We start from the raw sequence: 21,570 nt of genomic DNA on the forward strand, positions 1-21,570 counted from the left end.
AACTTCCCACTTTTTATTAAAAGAGTTGTCTCCAGCCTGTTTCCTTGTGTTTCTTTCTGTATTCTGTTTCACCTGCACACCGAGAATGTTTCTTTCAACTCGGATGACATCCAGTGTACAAAGGCTGTGATAGTCCTCAGTGGATGGAATAGCAACATTACTTCTGACTTAATTACAAAAATTAATGAGCAATGGAATGAGTAATAAAGGGAAGCACTGCTATAATTCTGTTTAGTATAAATAACACATTCTGGAATATGAAGCGAGGCAGAAACATGTCTCAAGGTTTAAATGTTAGTAAAGGCCTCAGTTAATGAGGTCAGCTGAACCTTTTTGTGTCATTATCACAAACTGCATTGCAAACTTAATAGGACTACCCAGTGACATGGACACACATCATGTTTTATCCAGTCTGGTTCTGCTGCTGTGGATTTTGATTTCTAACTATCTGTGCAGTCCTCCAGTTCCTTAATCACTCTCCTGTCTTTAGGATTCAGTTGTCCTTGTCCTTTTCCTTTCCCATATCATATAAGAATAGGGACATGAGACTTTAGAGCAGGATTAGGTCTTTAAGTGATTTGAGGCTGTTCCATCATAGTTCTGTCTACACCTCATTGCTTCAGTCTTGACATATTTTACTCCTTCACCCGAACTAACCTGAATTTCCATTGCCTGCCCAACAAAGCGTGTGCACCAAATGGCTGATGAGATTTCGACACCAGTGCAAATAATGTTGCATAAATTCAGTAAACCTGAAACATATCCAGCCCCAGTACATGGAGACCAGAATACACAGACTCCCAGACTTTATTTACAAACCAGCTTGAAAGGCTTTGTGGTGCTACCGTACTCGGTTGAAAGTGGTAATTCTCAAACTAAACAACTGACTGGAGGATGAGATCCTTTACGAGGAGGTCATCCTTAATGATGGCGCCCAGAGTATGTACCAATGGCACTTGCATTGATTTTCAGTTTGAATTGTCAAGTGGGTGATCCTACTTCCTAGGTTCCCAGTATTATGGATGCCAATCTCCAGACCATTCAATTCACTCCATGTCATGGGCAGAAACAGCTAGATGAACTGGGAGTTTAAAATGCTGAAGACATGCACCCCTAAACAGGTATTCCAGTAGCTACAATACTGCATCACTCAGAAATGGGAAAGATTGCCCAGGTATGTAATGAACACAAAATATAGGAAATAAGCTGAGTAATCACCACTCTTATCAGCAGATTCTCTCTCATCAGCATAGTGATAGAAAGGATTTTTAATAGTGCTATTAAGGGGCAGTTAATTAGCCTGAAAGCAGCATTTTGCTAAATGTGGTGGTTGGGAAAATGGAACTCGGGAGATCAGGGAGAATTCTCTGCTAGTTCCAATCACTAATGGCACATAGGAAGATGGCTGCTGGCGGTCAGTCATTCCAGCTCCAGGACATCACTGCAGGAGTTCCTCAGGGTAGTGTCTCAGGCCTAACTATCTTCACTTGCTTCGTTAATGACTTTCACTCTGTCAAAAGATCAGAAGTGGGGATATTTGCCTATGAGTGCACCATTTGCAACACCTCAGACGCTGAAGCAGTCAATGCAGTAAGACTTGGACAACGTTCCAACTTGGGCTGATAAGCAGCAAGTAACATGTGTCATGTGAGTGTCAGAAAAATCACCAAAAGAGAGAATCTACCCATCTCCCTTTGACCATCGCTGAGTCACAATTGGCGGCAGCCTCAGGGTAGCTGCTGAGCAGAAAAGTGAACTGCACCAGCCTATAAATACAGTGACAGCAACAACAAGTCAGAGGCTTGAGTATTCTGCAATAACTGGCCCATTTCCTAACTCTTCAAAGTCTGTCCAACATCAACAAATCACAAGTTAGGAGTGTGATAGGAAATTCGCCAATCGCCTGGACATTTGCAGCTCTGACATCATTCATAGCTTGAAACCATCCATATGATGGAGGCCTCTTGATTGGTACCATGTTCACCACTTTAAATATTCACTCCCTCCAAGACTGGTGCAGCAAGATGAACTATAGCAACTCAGCAAGGCTCTTTAGACAAAACCTTTCAAACCTGTGACCTCGAGAAGGACAAAAACGTCAGACATATTGGAACGCCACCACCTGAAAATTCCATTTCAACCCACATACTATCCTGACTTGGAAAATCCCTGAAATTCCCTCCCTGACAGCACTGAAGATGTGGGTGCAGCAAATGGACTGCAGTGTTCTGAGAAGGCAGCTCACCTCCTATTGGGTGACAGGGAATGAGGGACAAATGCTGGACAAGCCAATGATATACACATCCGGTGATGGAATAATAAAGAAACGATCAGAAACAAAGAATTGCCAGCCCCGCTGTGTGGATTAGAAGGTCAGTGCTCCGGGTCTCAAAGCTGAGTGCAGTAAATGAAAGGCTTCCATTCTGACTGCCCAGGGATTGTGTTGGATTCAGAGCCACCTAGTGGAGCAGAAATCAGATACAGCTTAATGAGTTGACACATGGAAGATTTCCTACAGTTTATTAAATATTAATATAAGGAACAGGCTGCAATGTGTTACTGACAGCAACACATGAAAGGAGTTACCATAGTTGCATAAAGCTGAAGAGACAATCTCTTGCAAACTTACTGATGTCCCAATTCTGAGGTATCTTTTTTTTTAATATGCAAACTGTCTGTCACTCTTTTTGTAATGAATATATCTGGAACTCTAGGAGGACAATTCCCTTTAGTTTTACCAGTGATGTCCTTCAGGGTAAATGCGATTTCGAGGTATGTTATCACAACGCCTGTGTCTTTATTTAGTGGCTTGGTTTTGTTTTCAGACACATTCCAGGAGGTGGAGAGCTCCCTGCAGATGTTATTACAGGCCAAACTCTGTCTGTGTTTGAGTAAAAAGACAATTTCCCAGAGACTGGTTTATAACACAGTGCTGGTTACCATTCAAATCATAAGTGGCATCCCTTTTTCCTAATCACCCAGTTCATTCCATACAGATCACATTGTCATTGTCCCTGCTTTAGTACGCTGCCAAAAAAAAAATGCTTTTTGTTAAGTCTGTCATTTTCATTGGACCTGCACGCTTGAAGGGCTGGGGGGAGGAAGCGGTGGTGGCGGTTGGAGTCTGGAGGTGTTCCCTGTGCACTGGCAGGTTCCCATGAAGTTGAAATTCCATGTGGTCCAAGGCTGTAATTTAACTATTGTGACTGTGTTACTGTAACATTGTGAAGGTTGTAATTACTCTGTTAACATGACGGTTTTTTTGTTCCTCCCCCCCCCACCCTGCTCTGAATAACGGACTTCAACCTTGCTGTGCTGCAGGTGCACAGGCCCTCGTATTAAGGACTGCATCGAGATGATGGATAGGTACCTATTGTGCGCTGTTTGCTGCATGCTGTGCTGTACGAATGCTTGCTGAAAGGGGGATGGTATTGTGGTGTAATTGTACCCAGGTGTACAGGCCTTACTCTCCATGACTGTGCTGCTGGATAGCTCATTCCACCTTTCCACAACATGCTAGGTAACATCCGCCATATTTTCATCTCATACCCTCCCCAGCCCCTCGTTTTGTGTCTCATAGGATTATTAAATGAAGTGATGAATAAATAATGAAAATTAAAGCCTTTCAGCAATGATTTCTTTTAAATCATCAAATTAACCTACTAATCACCCTGTCACAGGAATGAGACTTTGATGAGGCGTAATCAATGGGATGGACGAGGTCCCTGCCTGTTTGTGCTATTTTTATTCTGTAAGCATTTCTTCATCAGTCTGGATTGCTGCATTAATAGAATCTGAAGTGTGTCACTAATTGCTTGGGGTTAACTGCTGAGGCTTGGCTTCTTGGCCTCAACTCTGAGATTTGCTTACACACGTCTGGTTCAATGAAAACAGGGGATCTGATATTTGCGGGGTGACATTTCTGCTGGGGAGACCGAGCGAGATCCTTGGCAATCATGGTTTGCTTTAATTACCTGTGCTGCACTCCAGTATTTCACCTGGCTCACTGACCTTTCCCTCTCCCTGTCCCATGCAAATTCCACGATTGAATTAACACTTGTCTCATTGCAAGGGAATTAAAGCATCTGAGACAGATTCAAGACTGCCTTCATATGCACTGGGTCAACAGTCCTACAATGATAAACGGGTAGCAGGTATGAGTGATTGCTCTGCATGCTCGCAATTCCGCTGAAGAAAGGATTTTTCTGACACTGATGCAGTTCTGACAAAGGCAATAGATTCTCAAGCAGGTTTACAGCTTTGCTGGTGCTGAATGCAATCAGAAAGGAATTACACCTCCATCTTGGAACTTTCTTCACTGGGGATATCTTGCGAGCAATATTTAAAAAGTTAGTAATGTATTCTGCACATCTCATTCCTGTGCCCCATCCAAATGGATCTAACACATGGCCCAGAACCCGTCAGCTCTGATAAATTTGCAGATATGTGATGCTCTTACAACTGTGCTCAGAGGGTAAAAACACCTAACAAATTAATCTTCCTAGTTAAGCATAGTTGCTAAAACTGATAATTATTTCCAAGGAAAAATTCATTTTGGAGTTTCTCTTCTTGCTTGAATTTTAATCTTCCATTTGAAACATCCTAAAGTGTTCTGATTATTGCCTCACAACTGCCTGCTTGCCCCCTGTAATTCTAATTGCCTCATATTTTACCTTGTATGTGTAGACAAAGAAGGAGTTTGTACAATCCTCCCTTCACTGTCTTTCCCATTCACACGATTGAAAACCTGCAGTTTTAAAGTGTTGCCTTTGGTTGATGGTGAGGGGTTTTGATCTCAGCAAGCAAAGAGAGAAATTGTGCACCAGTAGCAGGGCCGCTAACCAGAGGACAGGCAGTTCTTAAGAGTGAGCCTATTGAAAGTGCACGATCAGTACGCTTTGCGTGGTCAGGAAGGAGAGATCATACCCAGACACAGCCTGAGTAAGTATACAGTTCAGGGAATTTGGAGGCAGTGTGCAAATTCAGTGCAGAAGGGAAGAGATGCTTTTTGTAAGGTTTTTGTTAAATGGGATAAATGGAAGCCCAGGATTCAGGGCCCAGCACAAAGGAGTGAGATCACAGATAAATTGTCACTTCATTGGTTGATGATAACTACTAATTTGACTATCTAATGCAGGCAATTTTCACATTGAAGGTACATTGGGGAAATATGTACAGGTTATAAACTAAAAGACCTGCACAATTTTTTTAAAAAATTGAATTAAGAACTGAGTAATTAAAATAAGTGATGCCAGGCCAGGTGATGTATTGTAACTAGGTAAACACAATGACTGCAGACGCTGGAAACCAGATTCTGGATTAGTGGTGCTGGAAGAGCACAGCAGTTCAGGCAGCATCTGAGGAGCAGTAAAATCGACGTTTCGGGCAAAAGCCCTTTATCAGGAAGCCCTAACTGTGTGGTGTAGGAGCTGGTGCACCCATTGTGGTTCATTCTAACCACATGTACAGCAAGTGTTGGTTACTTGAGGAATTCTGGCATAGAGTTGGTGAGCTGGAGTCTGAACTTCCAATGTTGTGACACTTCAGGGAGGGGCGAGAGTTACCTGCAAGCTGTGTTTCAGGAGACCGTCACACCCCTCACATTAACTACCTCCACTTCAGTTAGTTGTCAGGCACAGGAATGTGTGACTATGAACAAGGACGGTAGAGGAATCCAGCAGATAGTGTCAGGAGGAAGTCCTAAACCTTGAGCCTGTCTGACCGATTTGAGATTCTTGCTTCCTGTGTGGATGAGACTGGGGCCTGAAAGGACAACGAGCAAACTGACCGTAGTAATGTGATACAGGGAGCCATTCAAGACAGGAGCAGAAAGACAAATGTAGTTAATCGGGAATAGACTACTTCGGGGAATAGATACTGTTCTCTGTGGCTAGGATTGTGACTCTCAAAGGCTGTATTGCCTGCCCGATTTCCAAGTTCAGGATATCTGGCATGGATAGAGTGGGAAGTGTGAGGCTTTTTCACAGGGTGGAAGGGTCAATTATTAGGGGACACAGGTTCGAGGTGTAAGGGGAGTGGATGGGGATGTTTAAAAGAGATGTGCGAGGCAAGTTTTCACACAAAGGGTGGTGAGTGCCAGGAACGCGCTGCCAGAGGAGGCAGACACAATAGCAACATTCAAGAAGCAGCTGGACGAATACATGAATAGGAGCGGAATAGAGGGATATGGATCCTGAAAGCGAGGGCAAATTTAGTATGGAAGGGCAAACGATGTCATCACAGGCTTGGAGGGCCAAAGGATCTGTGGCTGTGTCGTATTGTTTGTTGTTCTTATTTCATCAGGGCTGCAGAGGAACTTGCAGAGGAAGGGGAAGGATCCAGTTGTCATGGTCCACGTACTAACAATACAGGTAGAAAGAGTAAAGAGTTTCTGCTGAGGGAATATGAAAAGCTAGGGGCTAAATTAAAAAGCAGAGCCAAAAAGGTAATAATCTCTGAATTGCAAGTAGTTCTGGGATGACATGCGTTCAGCAGCGCGTTTGGTGATAACGTTGCTGAAGAATTAGGAACCATATTTTGGCAGTGAGCGGAGATTGGTTTGCACACTTCGTTCTGCGCATGCACCAATGTGCGTGGTGAAATCTCCATGGAGTTCCACATGTGCGGAAGTGTGTGTGCGGAAGTCTCTGCGAATGCACAATGTCAGCTTCCGACAGAGCAGCTTTCTGTGTGAGGTACTGTACAGAGAGCAGCTTTCTTACACTTTTTAAATGAACTGTTAAATTTACTTTGTTTCATTCAGACACCTTCATTCAGAGCATGCTATACTTTGTGTCAGAGTTTTGGGTAATTTATGAGCAATTGTGGATGGTATTTTTTGCTGGTCTGCCCCTAACGCCACTTTTTCCATAGGCCCCATTATTTCTATTAAGCGATTTTCTGCTAAGCGAGGTTTTTCTAGAACGCAACTATGGCGTTATAAGAGAACTACCATTACTACCCGAGCCATGAGCAAATTGGCTCACTGGCTCATTAAGATTAAAAATGTAAGCTCAAAGATTAGTGTGGGAGGAATGAGTTTGAATTCAGGGGACATTGGTCCCAATATTGGGGAAGAATGGAGCTGTTCTGATGGGACGGGCTCCATCTGAATCCATACTGGGGCCAGAGTCCTGGTGAATCTCATAACTTGGGCTGTCGCGAGGACTTTAGAGGTTGTGTTTGTTTGCAATGAAAATTATGGAAAACTTTAAAGAGGTGGAGGGTTCAGCAGAGGTTGTTAAAGTTTCCAGAACGAGTACAGGTATCCCCCACTTTTCGAATGTTCGCTTTTAGGGAAGACCTACATTAGTACCTATTTTTGCTAACCGAAAGAAATCCGAAGAGGATACAGGTAGGCAACCTTTTATCCGAAATCCCAAAATGCGAAAAGCTCCAAAGTCGGAAGGATTTTTTGTGAAGTTTTTTTTTCTCATTAACAAGGTTGTTTGGCATGCAAAGAGTTAACCCAAGTCGACACCCACTCGATGCGTGTCACTCAGATGCGACGTGGGGATGCGTGGCCCAGCACAGGCAGGCCTCAATTCAGTCTCAAGGCCCGTTTTACTCAGTGAGTCTGCTCCTCCGGTAAGGTTTTTAAAAAATTACGCCATCAAACCGTCACTTATTCTGAAATTCGAAAAATTCCAAATTCCAAAAACCAGCTGGTCCCGAGCATTTCGGATAAAGGATTGTGCACCTGTATTTGCTTTTACCAGAAAGGTTGAAATTTCTCTCACATAAATCAATGCTTCTTCGCTTTACATCTTTAAGGCTTACGAAAGATTTCATAGGAACGTACTACTTTTGGATAGTGGGGGATACCTGTAATAGGATCGAGACTATGAAAAGGGTCAGGAATTTAACTTCAGGCACAGCAGATAAGGGGAACTATGAGAGGGGGGTGGTCAATGCAGGACTGAGGGTGTTGTACTTAAATACACCCAGGATACAAAACAAGGTAAATAAGCTTGTAGCGCAGATTGAAAATGGCAGGTATGATGTTGTGGGTATCACAAAGATGTGGCTGCTAGGGCATCAAGGTTGGGAACTAAATATCTAAAAATATACGTCCTAGCGAAGGGGCAGGCAGAGAGGGTTGGGTTGCCTTGTTTATAAAAAATGAATTTAAATAGATAGCAAGAAATCTAGTGTAGAACTCATGTGAATGGAGCTGAGGAATCTCAAAGGGAGAAAAAGACTGGTAGGAGTTGTGTACAGGCCTCCGAGCAGTAGTCAAGTTTTGGGGAAGGAAATAAATCAGGAGGTAGAAAAACCATGTAAGAAAGGCACTTACCATAACCACGAGGGACTTCAATACGCAGGTGGACTGGCAAAGTCACATTGGTAAAGGATCTCAAGAAAAAGAAATTGTGAAATGTGAAGAGATGGTGTTTTGGAGCAGCTTGTGGTAGACCCCACTAGAGAATAAGCAGTTCTGAATTGGTGATGTGTAATGGCGCTGTCTTGGTTGGGGAGCTTAAGGAGAAGGAACTGCTATGGGGCAGTGACTGCAAGATGATAAAATTCATGTGCAGTTTGAGAGGGAGAAGCTGGAATCAGATGTAATGGTATTTACAATTGAATAAAGGTAACTACAAAGAAATGAGGGAGGAGTTGAACATGATCTACTAACTTTCCCAGAAGGCCTTTGATGAAGTGTCGCATTGAGGCTGTTGAACAAAATAAGAGCTCATGGTGTTAGGGGCAAGGACTAGCATGGAGAGAGAATTGGCCGACTGGCAGAAGAGTAGAGATAAGCATTTTTTTTCAGATTGGTAGCTGGTGATCAGTGGAGTTCTGTTGGCTCAGTGTTGGAACCACAACTATTCCTGTTATATATTAATGATCTAGATGAAGGAACTGAAGCACGGTTGCTACGTTTTAGATGACACACAGCTAAGTGGGGGGACAGGTAGTGTTGAGGACGTGAGCAGGCTGCAGACTGACTTGAACAGGCTAGGAGAGTGGGCAGAAACGTGGCAGATGGAATACAGTGTGGGAAAGTGTGAGGTTCTGCACTTTGATAGGAAGAACAGAGGTTAAAAAATCACACAACACCAGATTATAGTCCAACAGGTTTGTTTGGAAGGTTGGACTATAATCTGGCTTAATGTGATTTTTAAGTTTGTACACCCCAGTCCAACACCGGCACCTCCAAATGAAGAACAGAAGAGTAGGTTATTTTCTAAACAGGGAACGGCTTCAGAAATCTGAAGCGTAAAGGGATTTGGGAGTCTGAGTTCAGAATTCTCTGAAGGTTAACATGCAGGTTCACTTAGCAGTTAGGAAGGCCAATTCAATCTTAGCATTAATTTCAATGAGGCTACAATACTGGAACAGTGATGTACTGTTGAGGCTGCAATTAGGCTCTGGTCAGAGCACGCTTGGAATATTGTGAGTTGTTTTGGGCCCCCTATTTCAGGAAGGATATGCTGGAATCCGAGGGAGTCCAGACAAGGTTTACAAGAATAATCCCAGGGATGAAGGGCTTGTCATATGAGGAGCAATTGAGGACTCTGGGTCTGTAATCGATGGCGCTTCGAAGGGCAAGGGGGGGATCTTATTGAAACTTACTTAGGGGCCTGGACAGAGTGGATGTGGAGAAGGTGTTTCTACTCGGAGGAGAGATAAGGACCCATGAACACAGCATCTGAGTGAAGGGGCTACCAATGAATTGTAGAATCCGTACAGTGTGGGATGAGGCCAACGGGCCCCTCAAGTCTGCACTGACCCTCTGAAGAGTGTTGCTGCCAGAACCATTCCCTACCCTAACCTTGCAACCTCATGTTTACCATGGCTAATCCACCTAGCCTACACGTCTGTGGACAGTATGGGGCAACATAGCATGGCCAATCCACCTCACCTGCACATCTTTGGACTTTGAGATGTGATTGGAGGAACTGGCAGAAACTCACGCAGACAGAGGGACAACATGCAAACTCCATACAGCCACCCAAGGCTAGAATTGAACCCTGGTCCATGTCAATCCTTTTAAACAGGCGTTTTTTTTTAAAAAAGTCATTCACAGGATATGGCTAGGCCAGCATTCATTGCCCATTTTTAACTGCTAAGAGTCAACCACATTACTGTGAGTCCAGAGTCACATGTACATCAAACCAGATATGGAAAGCAAATTTCCTTCTACAAAGGAGCAGGATAGGTTTTTCCTGATAATCGCAATGGTTCTATGTTCTTTATTTCAGATGTTTATTTAATTCAAATTCCACCATATGCTGTGGCAGGCTTTGAGCCCTGATCCCGAGAGATTACCTGGGTCTACGGATTAACAGTCCAGTGATAATACCCATTCATTGTCAGCTCCCAATCTGTCACTACTTTTTAGAAAAGAGATGAGGAGGAATTTCCTCAGCGTGAGAGTGGTTAACCTGTGGAACACATGCCACAGAAGGCTGTGGAGGACAAGTCGTTGAGTGTACTTCAGACAGAGATAGATAGGTTCTTGATTAGTAAGGGGGTCAAGGGTTACGGGAAGAAGGCAGGAGAATGAGAAACATCAGCCATGATCAAATGATGGATAAGACTTGATGGGCTGAATGGCCTAATTCTGCTCCTACATCTAATGCCTTATTGTCTTGGTTAAAATAACTGGCAGAAGGATCAGAGACGCAATGTTTTATGTAGTGAGTTGTTGTCTTCTGGAATGCACTCCCTGAAAGGGTGATGGAAACAGGACGAGTAGCAACTTTTGGAAGGGAATTGGACATATATTTGAAAAGGAATTTTAAAAAAAATGCGATGGGAAAAGAGCTGGGATGTGAGATTCATTGGATAGCTCTTTCAAACAAGTGGCATGACCACAATGGGCCTCTTTCTGCACTTTATAATCCTATGCCTGATTACTGTGATCAGCAGCAAAATGAAAATAGAATGATCAATTGTATCATGATCAATAATAGTTGATCAGAAATAACTCATTCTATGTAAAGTGCTGTGAGACATTTCGACAGGAAGCAGAGTTGTTGGACAAATGTCATTCACTTTCTGTGCAGAAGTATCTAGTACAGACTTCTCGTCTTTTGCTCGACTGTGCAAGATTCCAGTGCTGTGCACTGTGCTTTGCCCAGAAGCTAGTGGAGGACTTGCTAAAGGCAAATCTTTGTCACCGTTTCTTCATGTCAAATTTCTATCTCAAACCTTTATTATTATCTCCATAGAGACCGATGACTTGTCAAAAAAATATCAAAATTCCAGTCAATAGTTCAAAGGATGACACAAGATTTTGCTTTTTGAGACAAACAAAAGACCAAAAGCACTTTTGACTGAACACTATCTTTGAGAGAAAAGTATATTTTAAACTATGAAAAAGGACCATTTCTTCAAGCAGGGGCGGCACGGTGGCTCAGTGGTTAGCATCACAGCACCAGGGACCCAGGTTCGATTCCAGCAGCGGGCGACTGTCTGTGTGGAGTTTGCACATTCTCCCCGTGTCTGTGCGGGTTTCCTCCAGGTGCTCTGGCTTCCTCACACAATCCAAAAGATTGTAGGTGAATTGGCCATGCTAAATTGTCCATAGTGTTAGGTGCATTAAGTAGGGATAAGTGTTGGGGTCGGTTACTCTTTGGAGAGTTGCTGTGGACTTGTTGGGCTGAAGGGCCTGTTTCCATACTGTAGGGAATCTAATCATAAACAAAATCACAATCCACAGCAGGGATCAATTTTTTTTTCTTTGTGGAGTCTTCTTGAGATTTTCGTGGAAGCTACCATCTGATCTTTCACTTTCGCTAACTCATTTGTTAGGTGATGCAGTCATGTCCAAATAACACGTTCTGTATTTTTGTGTCGATTTATGTGGTGTTTGGACTCACAGAAGCACTGTTAGAAGAACTAATTGATGTGCTCAAGAATTAGCTATCCTCCATTAAACTAAAGCCACAAAACACACAGGGAAAGAATTCTCTTCCTCGACACTACGTATTTGAGTTGGCACAGGACAACAGACTTGGTTAGCAACAACTCGCCTTTCAAAATAACTGGCACAAACTTCTCCACACAAAAAAAACACATCCCCACCCAAATTTCCACAGATTGCTGAGATCACCACTGCATTTGGTAAAACTTTCTCATTGCATATGCATAAAGCTGGACGGCTTCAATCCGGCAGCTAGTGTACTCTTTATTGCACCCTAGATCTCAATCTGAGATTTAAATCTAAACATTTTGCATATTGTTCACTATAGTAACATCCATTACTTTTTTTTTCTCCCCTATATTGTAGCCCCTATTTGTATATTGCCTTAAGCTGGCATCCTACAATCATCTGCAAGGAATTCATTAACTCAATGATTTCATGTTTTCTCAGATTAGCTGAGACTCCCTTTATTGACTCATTTAAAATTGTTCTATCTCCTTTGCAGCCTCCCATTCCATCCTCCTTGCAGCCTCTCTGAAGACTCTTCCTATAACTCAAGCTAGGCAAATCATCCAATCACATTTTATCTTCTCATGCTGTTTGCGCCTCTAATCCAAGCGTATTCTCTCATCTGGATTCCTGCATGGTGAGCTATTAGGAACTTCTGGTCTCTAGCTGTCCTGAATACCAGGGGATTGCCAGTGCCTGTGAGTTTCCATGGGTAGCTCAGACTTAGAAAGGGGAAAGATTTCCAATGCCATGGAAATATGAATCACCTGGGCCATCTATGCAGATAAATGCCCTTGAGGCGTCAACTCTTATTATTTTCGGTGTAATGAGACATTTTAAAGTTGCTTACAACTAACATTGTCAACACATTTCTGGGACTGTTGCGATTATCTACCTTTGTAAACACCTTACACCACCTTCCCAGCAAAAAGAAACCTGACATCTTCTTTAATATCGACTAATCAATCAGCCCTGGCTCAGTCACAAATAGACTTTTGACATAACAACCCTACAAACCTTACCGTTATAACATTCTGGATATGAATTTGCCCGCCTTATGGAAACTCACTCTTCAAATAAATCCCTCACCTCTGAGTTACTGAGTTGGATTCTGTTTGAATCCATTAACAATTTGTTGTCTGCAATGACACATTTTCAAACTCTTTGTCATTGGTTGCCCATCTTATATGACAGCCAGTTAAAAAAACGGGCAGACTCTTTATGATGCACACGGATGAATTTTGGTGAAAAGAGGCAAATTTTCCATTTTCCTGTGACCAACATTTTTATAACCACAGGAAAATAAATTGTTCAAAAATCATCAAAAAATGACATGTCATTCTTTTAAAATTCCCTTGTGCCATTTCTTTGCCGAAGGGTTTCCCTTAGCAATGATCGTTAATACCTGGGGAATGTGGGCAATCCCGTAGAATTAGCATGCCTCATCCAACTCCTGTTCACTGGCTAAGTATGACAATCTGGCAAGGTAAACATTGGCCACCTGGACCTGGGGTTGGAGAACTGAGCACCAGTGACACCAGAAGAGAAGCGAGGAATTAGAAAGATGTTCATAATTATCCAAATAATAAACTAGTAACAAGCATGTCTCTGTGACAAGCATGGAAATGCACACAGCTTACCAGATTAATCGTAAACCTCTTTAGTGGAGGCTCATTAAAACATCAAATATTTGTCACAGTAATTGCAGCTATGTGCCAGGAAATATGACATGGTAATGTGCACTGTCACTTACAGTTGCTGTGAAAACAGTGATAACAGTCTTTCTCTCGGAGATTCCCAACCATTAGGAACAAGCTGCCTGGAGAACATTATTATTGAGACTTCTAACTGACTCTACTCAATGGACCAATACATCAGTGCAGATCCTCCTGGAGAGTCATTGCAATCAACAATCCTGTGTCGAAGAGACCAGTCTACTGTTGATCCTCCGTCCAGACAGACCTGTCCATTATTGATCCTCTGTCTAGACAGACCAGTCTAGTATTGATCCTCTGACCAGGCAGACCAGTCTATTATTGATCCTCTGTCCAGACAGACCAGTCTATTATTGATCTTTTGTCCAGACAGACCAGTCTATTATTGATACTCTACCTAGACAGACCAGTCTATTATTGATCCTCTGTCTAGACAGACCAGTCTATTATTGATACTCTGTCTAGACAGGCATTCCTCTTCCAGAAAGACAAGTCTAAAAGTAAAACCTGAGTATTATTAAAAGTAGGATGAAGAGTGACTGCTTTAGGGCCTTTGAGTTTACACAATGTACAGCAAGTAATAATTTGATCAGGGTAGTCATTAATCAGGAAATTGGTTGTACTACCCTTTATTTCAGCATCAAGTTGGCAGTGAGATATCGGACAAGGCATATCTTCAACTGTCTACTGCAAACCTACCAATCACTGGTCAGAATACAGGTCAGAATTCTTACAGTTCCACTTGCTTTATGATTGATCTTACCAGCAACCATGTAGATAGGGCCTATGCAAGCTTGATGCTGAAATAGGGTACTTCTCAAAGCCATCCTGGTGAATAATGGCTACCCAGATCTCAAAGGTCCTAAAGTGATCACTCCTATTCCTGAAAATTGCCCAATCTACTTCAGATGAAAGGTATTTCAGAAGTTTGCTGCTCAAACCTCTGAAAGATTTTTCACTCTTGCCTTTAAGTCAAAATGTCATTCTATCTATCACACTAATGAGTAGCGTGGTATATGCATTTCAATTTTATTGTGATGCCTGAAAGTGTGACAGATTGTATCAAACATAATATCCCTTTGGTTTTTTGTAACAAACAGGCAATTGACTGTACCCAACCAGTCCAAACTTGCAAAGCTGAAAGCATAAGTGTCCAACTTTATATATGCTTCTGCAACATTTGCTGGGCCATCCTGATTGAGCAAAGTATCACACCAACAATGAGTTTAAAGTTGTCAGACTCTCACATTACTGGAAGATATACACACTAATGCCCTGCGCCCTGTTCTGTACAGACATAGAGATTATGTACATACACTGTTCATGTTTCAACTAACAGCATAGGTGACAGCCATTGGCTGATGGATTGCAATGCCTTGATTCAACAAAGTCAACCTAGCTGGTTTAAAATTTAAACACAGTTTAGCATTAACTGCCAATCAGCATTTTCAAGTGCATTCTCCATGGCAACAGCATGACCAATCAAAGATCACTGTCCAAGTAATCAGCAGTCTCCTGTTTTGAGGTAGGAATGATGATTTTCCTCTTGCTATGGATTTCTTGCTAATTGTCCTGATGAGTGTAAGACAAAAAGCATCAACAAACTATGTCCTTTTCAGCAACACTCACCGGTTTATTATTCTTGCTCTGTCCAGATAGACCAGTCTGTTATTGACCGTCTGTTTGGACAGACCAATCTATTATTGACCCTCTGTCTCGACAGACTAGATTATTATTAATCCTCTGTCCAGACAAGCCAATCTATTATTAATTTGCTGTCCAGACAGACTTGACTATTGGTAATCCTCTTCAAGACCCTCCATATAATGTATTCCCTGAGTATCTCAGATATTTTTACACTTCTTGCCCGCCCAAGCATAAAGGTTGAAAGGCATAGGTTTACCTGAGAAACATGAACTCACCAAACGTTCAATAATTATGTAATAATGCCCTTTTCTATTGCACATTGGTGTGTTCATCATAAAATCCCTATAGATGGCATCAAAAGGTTTTAACAATGGATTATCTATGATGCTGCATTTGCTCTTGATGGACATCCTTGGGCCTGCCCTCAGTCTCTGATGGTAACAGTAGCACAGGTAGCTGCTTGAGGCTCCCTCTTCCTGCCACCTTCCAGATGGGAGCCGAATGAAAATCGGATCCACTGCTCATCTCTGTACCCTGCTCTATCACTGCGTCATATAAAAAACAGGTCAAATCTGAAGGAATTTCCTCAAGGTTGTCGATAAATGTAGTTTGAAATGTGAAGTAAGGTACTGATTTGATTTTGGTTTCTAACCTAATTTTTTTAAAACTTCTCTTTGTTGACACATTATTTGTAAGAGGAGCCTTTGGTCATTGTTTCTTCTGTTGTCTGAGTTTGGATCCATTCCTTTTTGCCCCTTCTGGTAATAAAAGTGGATTACAATGATGGATATTTCTAACTATAACAGAAGCTGATGAACTTGTCTCGCTGAGCAAGTGGGATTTGCATGATTGGAGGTAGTGCATTCCTTCACAGCCCCGATTCACACCAGCCGTGCCTCGTCTACCTCACCTAGATTCCTCAAGGAGCTTCTCAGATCAAAGGAAGACTTTTTTTGGAACCGTTCAAGCATTCATTTATAATTTCCGTTCATTCGTTAAGGCAGGAATATGCTCCGTGCTGCTTTCTCTTACTCCTCCTTTGGCAATCTTTAAAAACCCAGTTTAGTCATAAATGTGAAAACAAAAAGGTTTTTAAGTCTTGCCGCAAATCTAACGTTTCCCTCCAGTCCTGCTAACCGACAACCTTGATAATCAAAGTTTTGCTGCCTTCAATACTAACTCTCTGTGCGTGTGTAAATTTGCCTTTTGATGGAACAATAGAATTCAGCCATGAAGTGGGAGCATGATCAAAGATTAACAAGTCGAGCTGTGCACTATGTTTTATGACAGGTAAATGGAATTAGAATGTGCCAGCTGGCATTTGCTAGATTTTTAATGTGGTCAAACTGCATTAATAAGCTAATTCTCACATCCCAGATGAAAATATGTGATGAAAAGTCTAATGCTGCCCAATGGCTATGCACAGCATTGATCATGGAGTCCCTCAGGGTGTTTCCATCCAGTATCGCCAGGCTCCTTAACACAGTTTGTTCTCTAAATTTGGCTGAGTGTGACTGGTTGAGGGTGACTGGATGCGCCTTTTTTGGTGAAAGTTTCAAATGTGTGTTTCCACTCACCCATTACTGCCCCCCTGTTGACCCTTGCTGTTCCCCCATTCTGTCATTTGGATTGGCAGGACTCCTCTGATTGCAGCTGGTGTAATTGGCGGCCTCTTCATCGTGGTCATTCTGGCTCTGGTATTTGCTGTCTACGTGAGGAGGAAACGCATCAAGAAGAAACGGGCCATGCGCCGGTTTTTGGAAACTGAGGTAAAAAAAAAACAAGGAGTACAGGATAAATTTGGCTCAAGTTGTTTCGTTTTATAAGTGGAAGCAGTAAATGTTCAAAATGCAGTCAAAACCGAATGGCAGTGTTAGATAATGACATCCTGAAATGAGCTTTCCCAGGGCCTGTGGAAATCCTTACGTTGGTTTTGAGACTGGGAACGATCACTTTGGTTTCTCATCAGATATGTCTTTCATCCTGTCCTTTATTGTTGAGCCATCATCTCTAGTCTTTGTTTGTGGGTCATTTCAGCAGAATCTAAATTTAGAATGAGTTTGTGCAGTGGATATTCTGATCTAGTAGCAGTAAAAGCCCTAGATCCTCGCAGTTTATAAACCTTGGATTTGAAGTAGATTCTTTGTAAACAGCAAAGTGGCCATCAGGTAATTAGGAAGCAGTAAGGTTCCTTGCTCACTGGTTGTTTGGGACATTAATGCATCCCATTTCTGTCAGGGCTAACTTGATAATGTAGAGCATGAGTGTTCAACAGCACTTCCTTCTCATGTCCATCCCAGATTCAGAACGTGGCACATGGTTATCGAAGAATTTAGGTATATACCCAGATTACTCATACGTCAATGTAAGATTAGATTAGATTACTTACAGTGTGAAAACAGGCCCTTTGGCCCAACAAGTCCACACCGACCCACCGAAGCGCAACCCACCCAGACCCATTCCCCTACATTTACCCCTTGCCTAACACTATGGGCAATTTAGCATAGCCAATTCACCTAACCTGCACATTTTTGGACTGTGGGATGGAACCGGAGCACCCGGAGGAAACCCACGCAGACACGGGGAGAATGTGCAAACTCCACACCTATTCAGAAAGACACGTTACAGTAGTGTAATTATATAGTATTATAATACTATAGTAGTGTAAATGCTAAGACCATAAACAACAACCATTAATCCACCTTGTACAGATAGTCTCTTCCTGCCCATATCTGTTGCTCTCCCAAAACTCTCTGACTCTTTAACAGTTTCTATTTCCTTGTCCCAAACATTCCTCTCTTTTTCATGATGCCCTATGTCTGTACACCTCTATTTCATCCATTAACAGAAGCCCATTCAGTCTCCTTCCACCATCATTCTGCTCTACTGGACTGAACATATTCTGACATTGGGTAATATCTGACTTAACTCCAAAAACGTCCTCTAAATGAAGGTGTTGTTATGGCTGCCCTCATGAGAAACGTGGAACGTACTTTATTTTCCAGTCCTATTCAGGCACCCTCTCTCACCTACTTTTCGAGTGACAGTACCAGGATTGTTTCTTGCTCCCACACTGAAAATTTCATCAAAAAGTCAATTTCCAACTCTTCCCATCCCATCTCTTCCAAGACATCTTTGTTACCCATCCCTAGAAATGGAAATCAAGCACTGTTAAGTAAAAGCCCATTTAAGCTTACTTTGACTAAACGTCCTCATATCCCACTTCATATTTGTCATCTTCCTGCAGGAAGCTGGATTTGCTTTTTGAATGAAATGCCTAAAAGATAAAACTAGACAATGTTGCCCACCCGCGTAATCCCTTGCAGACAAAATTACCAGAACCAGCTCAAAACAAACATTACAATCTCAATTTTATCAAATTACTGGACGATCAATATACAAACCAGGTTCAGTCCATCTTCCTCTGCTCTTATCCTACTTGGTCCAGAAGACTCCAGCCCTGAACAACGTTCTCCAATTACATGACTGCCTCATCAGCCCCTGTGCTCTCAACTTCTGCCAATGTGTGCCTCCAGGAACACTTCATCTGTACAGGCTAGTTCATTCTGCATTGTTAGTGATCCCTTCCTATCCAAACCCCTTCCTCCTGAAGGTCTTCAATCTTAACCTGCATATAGTTCCTTCTCTTCATACTTGTCGATTCCACGCCAGTCCCCGACTCACATCAGTCCTTCACAACTTCACATCAAATACTTTCTTTGAAGTGAGCACTGCACCTTCTGTGTAACCAAAGTCTGACATCTGAAAAGTGGTCCAGTGCCAGATTTTGCTTTATTCTGCATCCAATTAAACACTTAGATTAGCAGATATACAACCATAGAGTCATGCAGACAGTAGCTGCAGCACCACTTCTTCAGCCTTCCAACAAAGCAGATCGCTGCAGGAGTGGATGGAGGGATGTGCTGGCCGGGTGGAGGGGAGAAAGCAAACTCGCGTCATCCTTTACGGGTTTAGGATGGTCAGGGTCGCTTTGTGCGCTGAGGAGTTTAAATGTCAGATGTGGGGGGGGAAACGGACGCGGGCGGTTGTTTATTTGACAATACACCGCCACGTAACTCAGATTAACATATGCAGGAGAATTTCACAAGTGACCATCACACCCACACAGTCTCCTTCCCGCCCATCACTCCATTCTTGCCCACTATTTCAAAGCATAAGGCTGGAACAATTGCAATATTTAAAAGGCAATTGGATGGATGTATGAATAGGAAGGGTTTGGAGGGATATGGGCCGGGTGCTGGCAGGTGGGACCGGATTGGATTAGGATATCTGGACGGGTTGGACCGAAGGGTCTGTTTCCGTGCTGTACATCTCGATGACTCGACGTTTCTTTCACTAGATTCTCCATTTCCTTTGCACCTGTTTTGATGGTGCAATCTTCCATGCACTTCCAAAAGACCTACCTTTTCCCTCAAAGATTCCCCCACCCCATTCCTTTTTGGAAGGACCCTCAACTATGTCCATTTTAGCTCACACACTCTGCTCCCGAACCTTCCTATCCCTCCCAGAAGCAGAATACTATTTCCCTCGTCTTCACCAACCACCCCACCAGCCTCACGGTCAACAGAGTGTGGTCTGCCTTTCCACGACCCACTAAAAACATTTTCTCCTCCATTCCTGTGTCAGGTATCGGAAAAGATTGGCTCCTTTGTCACCCGTGTAGAGAAAAAATAACCTTTCCCTCCGGCTTTTTCTCACGCAAGCCGTACCTGCCCTGTAGCTCCTCCCTTCTCAATGTCCAAGGCCCCAAACATGTCATGCAGGTCAAACAGCAATTTGTTTGTACTTCGAACATAGAAAAATACAGCGCAGTACAGGCCCTTTGGCCCTCGATGTTGCGCCGATCCAAGCCCACCTAACCTACACTAGCCCACTATCCGCCATATGCCTATCCAATGCCCGTTTAAATGCCCATAAAAGAGGGAGAGCCCACCACTGCTACTGGCAGGGCATTCCATGAACTCACGACTCACTGAGTAAAGAATCTACCCCTAACATCTGTCCTATACCTACCACCCCTTAATTTAAAGCTATGCCCCATACGTGGAAAAAGGTTCTCATGATCAACCCTATCTAAACCCCTAATCATCTTGTACACCTTGATCAAGTCACCCCTAAACCTTCTTTTCTCCAATGAAAATAGCCCCAAGTGCCTTAGCCTTTCCTCATACGATCTTCCTACCATACTAGGCAACATCCTGGTAAACCTCCTCTGCACCCGTTCCAGTGCCTCCACATCCTTCCTATAGTATGGCGACCAAAACTGCACACAGTACTCCAGATGCGGCCACACCAAAGTCTTATACAACTGCAACATGACCTCAGGACTCCGGAACTCGATTCCTCTACCAATAAAAGCCAGTACGCCATATGCCTTCTTCACAGCACTATTTACCTGGGTGGCAACTTTCAGAGATCTGTGTACATGGACGCCAAGATCCCTCTGCTCATCCACACTACCAAGTATCCGACCTTTAGCCCAGTACCCCATCTTTTTGTTACTCATACCAAAGTGAATCACCTCACACTTACCTACATTGAACTCCATTTGCCACCTTTCTGCCCAGCTCTGCAGCTTATCTTTCAATCTAGCCTCTTATTTTCAGTTCACAATTTAGTCTCCTCTATACTGGGGAGGCCAAATTCTGGTTACATGGTCATTCTAACGAGCACCTCCTTTCAGTGCAATATTAATTCTTTACCTTGCTCCCAATCTGACCTTTGTGTCCTTGGCGGCCTCCCACACTGTTTCAGAAAGAATTTCACAGGTGACCATCACACCCACACAGCACTCCATTCTTGCCCACTATTTCAAAGCATAAGGCTGGTACAACTGCAACATTTAAAAGGCATTTGGGTGGATGCATGAATAGGAAAGGTTTGAAGGGGTATGGGCCGAGTCCTGGCAGGTGGGACCAGATTGGGTTAGGATATCTGGATGGGTTGGACCGAAGGGTCTGCTTCCATGCTGTACATCTTGAGGAAGAGCACCTCATTCTTTTCAGCGACTGTCTTCTGGTCATAATACAGAGTTCAACAATCTTAAATTATAATTTGGTTTTGTTTCATTTTCCTCAGTTTTTAAAAATTTTGCTTTTGTTTTTCTTTGCAATTTACTTTCTTCCACTTTACCATGATCTACCATTCACACCTCCACTTTCTTTGATTTCTTTATTATTGTCCTATTGTTATTCCAGTTGGCCTTGCACCATCAAACGATTTATCATTGTATTGCTCCTGCCTTCCGCCCTGTGACAGATCGTCCATTTTTCCCACCTGCCCCTCTTCCACTTGCTCCAAACTTAT

The 21,570-nt window shown here is 42.9% G+C and overlaps 1 protein-coding gene across 4 annotated transcripts in view; it reads left to right on the top strand.

Moving 5' to 3' along the window:
* LOC140481932 (receptor tyrosine-protein kinase erbB-4-like) overlaps positions 1-21,570 on the top strand; it is a 1,043,042-nt gene that overhangs the window by 786,265 nt on the left and 235,207 nt on the right. For 3 of the 4 annotated variants that reach the window (XM_072578639.1, XM_072578641.1, XM_072578642.1), the window contains exons 16-17: positions 3,322-3,366; positions 16,880-17,012. In XM_072578639.1, coding sequence (XP_072434740.1) covers positions 3,322-3,366; positions 16,880-17,012 — 178 coding nt within the window. The remainder of the gene's footprint in view (positions 1-3,321; positions 3,367-16,879; positions 17,013-21,570) is intronic. The other variant, XM_072578640.1, reaches the window with a different exon arrangement.

This window comes from Chiloscyllium punctatum, chromosome 10, assembly GCF_047496795.1.
Source record: "Chiloscyllium punctatum isolate Juve2018m chromosome 10, sChiPun1.3, whole genome shotgun sequence".
NCBI classification, from domain to species: domain Eukaryota; kingdom Metazoa; phylum Chordata; class Chondrichthyes; order Orectolobiformes; family Hemiscylliidae; genus Chiloscyllium; species Chiloscyllium punctatum.